The 5,830-nt window shown below is 50.9% G+C and overlaps 1 protein-coding gene across 1 annotated transcript; it reads right to left on the minus strand.

Annotated features, from left to right (window-relative positions):
- Positions 1–1,609: 1,609 nt before the first annotated feature.
- On the minus strand, positions 1,610–5,291 carry LOC127295789 (uncharacterized). The gene is made up of 4 exons (XM_051325787.2): positions 4,045–5,291; positions 3,841–3,954; positions 2,095–3,113; positions 1,610–1,996 (listed from the first exon to the last, which is right to left on the minus strand). The coding sequence occupies exons 1-4, from the start codon at positions 5,289–5,291 to the stop codon at positions 1,821–1,823; spliced, it is 2,556 nt and encodes an 851-aa protein (XP_051181747.1). The 3' UTR covers positions 1,610–1,820.
- Between the last annotated feature and the right edge of the window lie 539 nt (positions 5,292–5,830).

The raw sequence follows: 5,830 nt of genomic DNA on the forward strand, positions 1-5,830 counted from the left end.
TGGAGGTCGACGGAGAACCAACGCGGCGTCACCGGCGAAAGCCGAATGTCGCTCCTCCACGAAAGTCGACGGAGAACCGACGCGACGTCGTCGGAGAAAGCCGAATCGACGCTCCTCCACGGAGGTCGACGGAGAACCGACGCGACGTCGCCGGAGAACGCCGAACGTCGCTCCTCCACGAAGGTCGACGTAGAATCGACGCAGTGTCGAGCTGCTAGTAGCAGCTCAGATGCGTCCTTGGTAGCAACGCAGGCCGTGCCATCGTAGCAACGCCGCCTCATCCATGTAGCAACGCGGCTGTGCCATTGTAGCAGTGCCGTCACCTCCATGTAGCAACTCCGGCGACGGCTGGCAGCAACGTGACTGTGCCATTGTAGTAGCGCCGCCACCTCCATGTAGCAACGCCAGCAGCCGCTAGCAGCCACTCGCCTCCATGTAGCAACGCCGACCGCCCCTGTGGCAACGTTGTCAGACAATTGTAGCAAGACAGACTGCCCCTTGTAGCAACGCTGGTCTTCGACTGTAGCAAGGTCGGCAGACCATTTGGAGCACCGGCGGTCGCCGATTGGAGCTAGGTTGGTCGCCGCTGGCAGCAAGGTCGGCTGCCGCTTGCAGCAATCCCCAGCCACCATGGTAGCACCACACTTCCACAAGGTAGCAGCACTGCTGCTCCCTCGGCGGTGGACGCGGCGTCGCCATCGTGGCCTCCGCACGTAGGAGAGGCGGAGCTCGACCGCCGGAGATCAGCATGGACGCACACGAGGGCGCGATGGCTAGAGAGGAGAGGAGGTCGAGGAAGCACGGCGGCCACGCGCGGTGGATGCAGAGCTCGGTGTGGTGGCAGATGAAGGCACGGTGTCGCCAATAGGGAGGAGGTCGGGGATGGCGGCAGCCGCACACATGGGAGATGACGAAGGCGTGGTGGCCGCGCGCAAGGGAGGCGTCGAGGATGTGGCCAACATGCGCAGGAACAGAGAGTAGCCATGGAATTGTGGAGGTGAGAGGATGCTAATAGACGAATTGTGGAGGTGAGAGGATGCTAATAGACTAGTCTATTAGCATCCTCTCACCTCCACAATTCCATGGCTACTCTAAGTGAGTTTGGGTTTCTATCGCTCCCGCAACCCCACAATTAGTAGCCAAATACATGATGCATTCCAAATGTACTCACGGCTTTGTCCCTGGCTATTAACTTGGCCAGACTATGAGGAGGAGTATGAAGACGACGGAGTTTACCAAGACGACTATGCGACCTAGGACAATCTCCCAGTCAGCTGCCTGTAGGTCTAAGGCATAACTTGAGCCCGACGCTGTTGATGTGTATCTGCTGCACCTGTGTGATGAACTTGCCCGAAGTGGTCTTTATATAAGAATGGTCATGTGACCGTTTATTGTAAGACTTATTTGTTCGGTACTTTGTAATGGATGATGTAACTCTAGATATTCAGTTCGGTTATGTGCTCACAGCACACTGATCATGGATCGTAAGTTGAATGCATAACAGGGTATTTCGGGTATTTCGGACAGCTAGTCCGGGGTCCCCACACTTACGAGCAAAAGCACAGTATAGGCCAACCTCTAGAGGTAGCAAATGTTTGGGATTGATTAATCAGGGTCACCAATCATTACATACAGGCCCTTAGAGAAGTTTAAGTTTTACCACCACCAAAATACAACTAATTGGCACCTAACAGGAGAGTGCCACCTGAAGTCCAGATCCTCTCATCATCCACTTCCGACAGAGATGTCCAGTGCCATGGAAACTTAGAGGTTACAAATATTACAGAGCCTATATATACTAATAATAAGGCTTGCATCCATCAGAAAGAGGCTGCAAAGCAGCATATGGTACGGAAGGATCCTGTGTAACGCAAGGGACGCGTGGTACGGTCCACAGGGTATACTCTCACTGGCTTCATTCCATTGCTGGGTGTTCTTTTAGTCTTAACCTGGACAATGGTGATGTGCACATCATTCTTGGGTGGTGAATGTCCACCTAGCATAGACAAAGATATTACAATATTATAGCTGACAACTAATCACAACCATGCATGCATGAGAGAGAGAGAGAGAGAGAGAGAGAGAGCTATTCACCTTGCACCACGTAAAAAAAAATAGCACCAGATTCCACATCTTTGCCAGCATAATCCAAGCACATGTCATAATTCACACCCTCTACGAGCCATGAGAATCGTAGAAAGATCGGCTGGCTGAGATACACAGAATGATCTTTATGAAGTAGTTGATGAGCAGCAAGCCCTCCATCTCTGCATGTGTAGATAAAACCATCCACAAATACACATCTACCATTTAAGAAACAGTCTGGGCTAGTCCTTGGCAGTTTGTCTTTGAATGCGGCCCAAGGCATGACGACGCGCCATCGTTTTGCACCCAGGTCAAACAAAAGGCACGAACCTGTGACAGCATCCCAAAGTAGAAAGGAATGATCAGTCACTTGTACATATCCAAATATCACAACCTTCCTGCGGAGAACATGCGACTGATCTGTCTTGCAAGGCAACCACGTGGTGGATCCACCATCTGTCGACTCTTTCTGGTGGAAAACTTCCAGACTATCAGTAACACCAATGGTCTCTCCACCAACTCTGATAACCATAACGAAAGGATCAGTCTTAGGCCACCGTACAGGTAGCTTGATACTCGGCACGGGCTTGTTCAGAGTAAACTCAAACATAACATCTCTTGTGCACGAGACTGCGTGTATTTTTGAGCCACTATGAATAAAGTGCCAATAGTCATCACCACCATCTGGAGCATAACACGGTTCAAGAGGCATGGCACTGGGTTGTTCTAACAGTAAACTCTCATCCATAACACCTGTCGGGTAGATCACTGGTTGCGAGCCAATTTTGCAAACGATAAACAGTCTTTTCTTGATAGTTGCTGTAGCAGGGTTCAGAGGGGCAACATTACAACTTGAAAAACTGACTTGGCGTTGCATTGAAGCAGGGTCAACCGGCATGCTGCTAGTCGGTCCCCAGGGTGGCATTGCCGAGGAGCGCTCCTGTGGCGGGAAAGAGCATTCACGGGCAATGTGACCATCGCTGCCGCACAGAAAGCACATCCGTGGGTCTTCCCGTGTGAAATACTGTCTACATGGAAGAAAGAAAACATGTCATGCGCTCACCAAGAGGAGTTTGGTTAGATGTAAGCTAGGTTAAACATGAAGCTAAATTCGGATCAAGCAAGACACCGCTAGAAAGTGCCTGCAAAAATACTGATCTTTTGAGACACTTTTGGATAGTGCCCCCAAAAATCAGTCCATATATAACATAATAAACAGTGCACAACAGTTCAAAAGCAGTTATAATAATCAGTTTACAGTGCATAACAGTGCAACACTGGCCATAATAATCAATTGACAGTGCATAGCAGTGCAAAAACAAGTCATAATAAACCACTGCTAACTATACTTCCGAACTGCCAGCAACAGGGTCTTCAACCCAAATAAGCTCCATAAAAAAAATCCTAAGAAGTAGAATACTGAACCAAAAGGGCATTTTCTGCTTTAGAAATGGACAACTTGCGAAAGTGACCCACTCAATGAATGGGACTGGTCTGAATTAAATATGCAGAAGCAAAATGCTAGCGGCAGTTAAATTGTAGAGCAGTTAGACATGTTGATCAACACCCAAGTAAACAATACGGCAAACGTAACATGCATTTGAAGGCTTAAAGGTCTGTTTCTAGTAAATCAAGGATTCAGCACCTGTGCTGCTGCCACAACTAGATGTACATAGATAGGGGTACAAAAAAATATAGACGGTGCACAGAGAGGGGATCAAAGATGAAGCTAGCAAAATTCAGATGAATCAAGACCTGCAACATTCAAGCATCTTGGAGGGGCGGTCGATGTCCTGGGAACTGGTTAGATCCTCCTGCCCTTGATCGTGTTGGAGCAGCACCACCGGAGAGTCCTTGTCCTCATAATCCCTGGTTGATGGATGATTAGTTGACAGACAGAAATATAGTATAAGTAAGGCAAGGCGACCAAAAAGTTAGCTAGCTAGAGAAAATGCTTACAGTAGAAAGCAGAATTCCTGTTGTCTTGGCCTGGGCACCATGTCTACCCGGCGGAAAGAGGAATGCAGCACCTCTATTCCTCCCTGAGACGGGTGGCGGAGGCGGAAGGTGGTGACGATGGCATGTAGGTTGCCACAGTGGCATGGTGGACCTGAACCGAGGCTGATCCAGACGGAGCACATGAGGCGGTCGGGGTCGAGACGGGTGAGGAAGCCGTAGCCTTGGCAGGAATTGAAAGGACAGACGGAATCGATTGTGATGGGCGGGTCCAGCTGCCCGAGCTGCTGCCTCCCCTGATCATCCTGGTAGAAGGTGAGATTGTAGGCGTAGATGGTGTTGTGGCGGATCATGTAGACGGCCTTGTCTTGCTCGATGTACACGCCCCGACCGAGGATAGGGACGTAGTCTGGCGACCTTGTCGCGTCTGTGGGCACCCGGGTCCAGTCGCCGGAGTCGGGGGCAAAGGTGAAGAAGAGGCCGCCTTGGTTGAAGGAGACGAGGATCAGCGCAGCGTCTGGGAGCACGGCATAGCCCTGGAGGAACCAGCTGCCCCACAGTGAGAACTGGCCGTGCACGTATGGGGTCGTGATGGTGTGGCCGACCTGCTGCCATCCGTCCCCGGGGACGAGCCGTCGCATGAGCACGCTGAAATTGGGTCCTTTCTCGATGGCAGACAGAGCCCACAAGTGGTCGCCGACGTAAATGGGTATGCTACGACTGGCCGCTTCAACCTCCGGCAGATCCAGCTCCAACGGGAACCTCCTCCCTTCAGTCGCCGGCTCCTCGGTGTTGGTATGCGGCTGCAAAGTCAGCTGCAGGGCCCGGGGCTTCTCATTGTAGGCCCCGTGCAGAACGCAGAGCGAGCGGCCGTCGGGAGCCAGGGCGGCGCAGGTGCTGAAACAACACCCAGTCGGCAACGGGATGTCGATGTCGCGGAAGGACTCGAGCGCGTCGTCGCTCCGGCCGAATATCAGCCCGGATCGTGCAACGCGGAGGCGTTTCAGCCGTAGGACGGCGCCCTCCATGATCCCGACGAGCAGGGACCAGGTGGGGCTCTGGTCGGCGCCGGCGGGCATGCAGTGGTAGTCCCTCCCGGGGGCGACGCGGGGGGTCCGGGGCGAGCGGTATCTATGCCGGTAGCACGCGCAATCGCGCACGATGCAGAGCGAGTACCGCGCCCCCGCCTCCTCCTCCTTCTCCTTCTCCTCCTCCGACGTCATCAGCCACTTCTCCTCCGCCGCCGCCATTGTCGACCTAGGGTTAGGGATTTGCTCTTTCCTTCTTTCTTTCGGATCCGATTTGGCACACTGGAGGAGCTGGAACCAGTCAACTTGCGTTACGTCATGGACCTGGAACCAGTCGAAATTTGCTCAAATATAATTTTTAAAAAAAGTTCAAAAAATAAATGTGTTCACACTTTTTTATGAAAATAAAAATATTTATGTTTAAAATAAATTCAGAAATTTTGAAAAAATAAAAAATCAATCAGAAAAAGAAAAGGTATAAAAAGGAAAAAAAACAAAAAAACAAAGAAAACTGTAAGAAAACTAACCAAAATCGGAGAACCGAAAAAACAAAAGAAAACAAAAACCGCGCGTAAATAGAGAAAAAAACCCGTGCTAATGGGCTGCAACCCAAGTCGGCCCGTTAGCGGGCAGGCCGTATTTCCTGCCGCTAACGAGCGATGTATAGGATTTGCCACCAGAAAAAGCATCCTATATCTTTTTTAGAATGTAAAATTTGGATAGGACCTTCTCAAAATCGACCAAGAAAGATATCCCATCAA

This window comes from Lolium perenne, chromosome 4 (genome assembly GCF_019359855.2).
Source record: "Lolium perenne isolate Kyuss_39 chromosome 4, Kyuss_2.0, whole genome shotgun sequence".
NCBI lineage: Eukaryota > Viridiplantae > Streptophyta > Magnoliopsida > Poales > Poaceae > Lolium > Lolium perenne.

Coding starts and splice junctions, on each gene's coding strand:
- LOC127295789 (XM_051325787.2), bottom strand. CDS start 5,291: ATGGCGGCGGCGGAGGAGAAGTGGCTGATGACGTCGGAGGAGGAGAAG. Junction 3,955..4,044: donor CAGGAATTCTGCTTTCTACT/GTAAGCATTTTC, acceptor TCCATCAACCAG/GGATTATGAGGACAAGGACT. Junction 1,997..2,094: donor TTTTTTTTACGTGGTGCAAG/GTGAATAGCTCT, acceptor TGTCTATGCTAG/GTGGACATTCACCACCCAAG.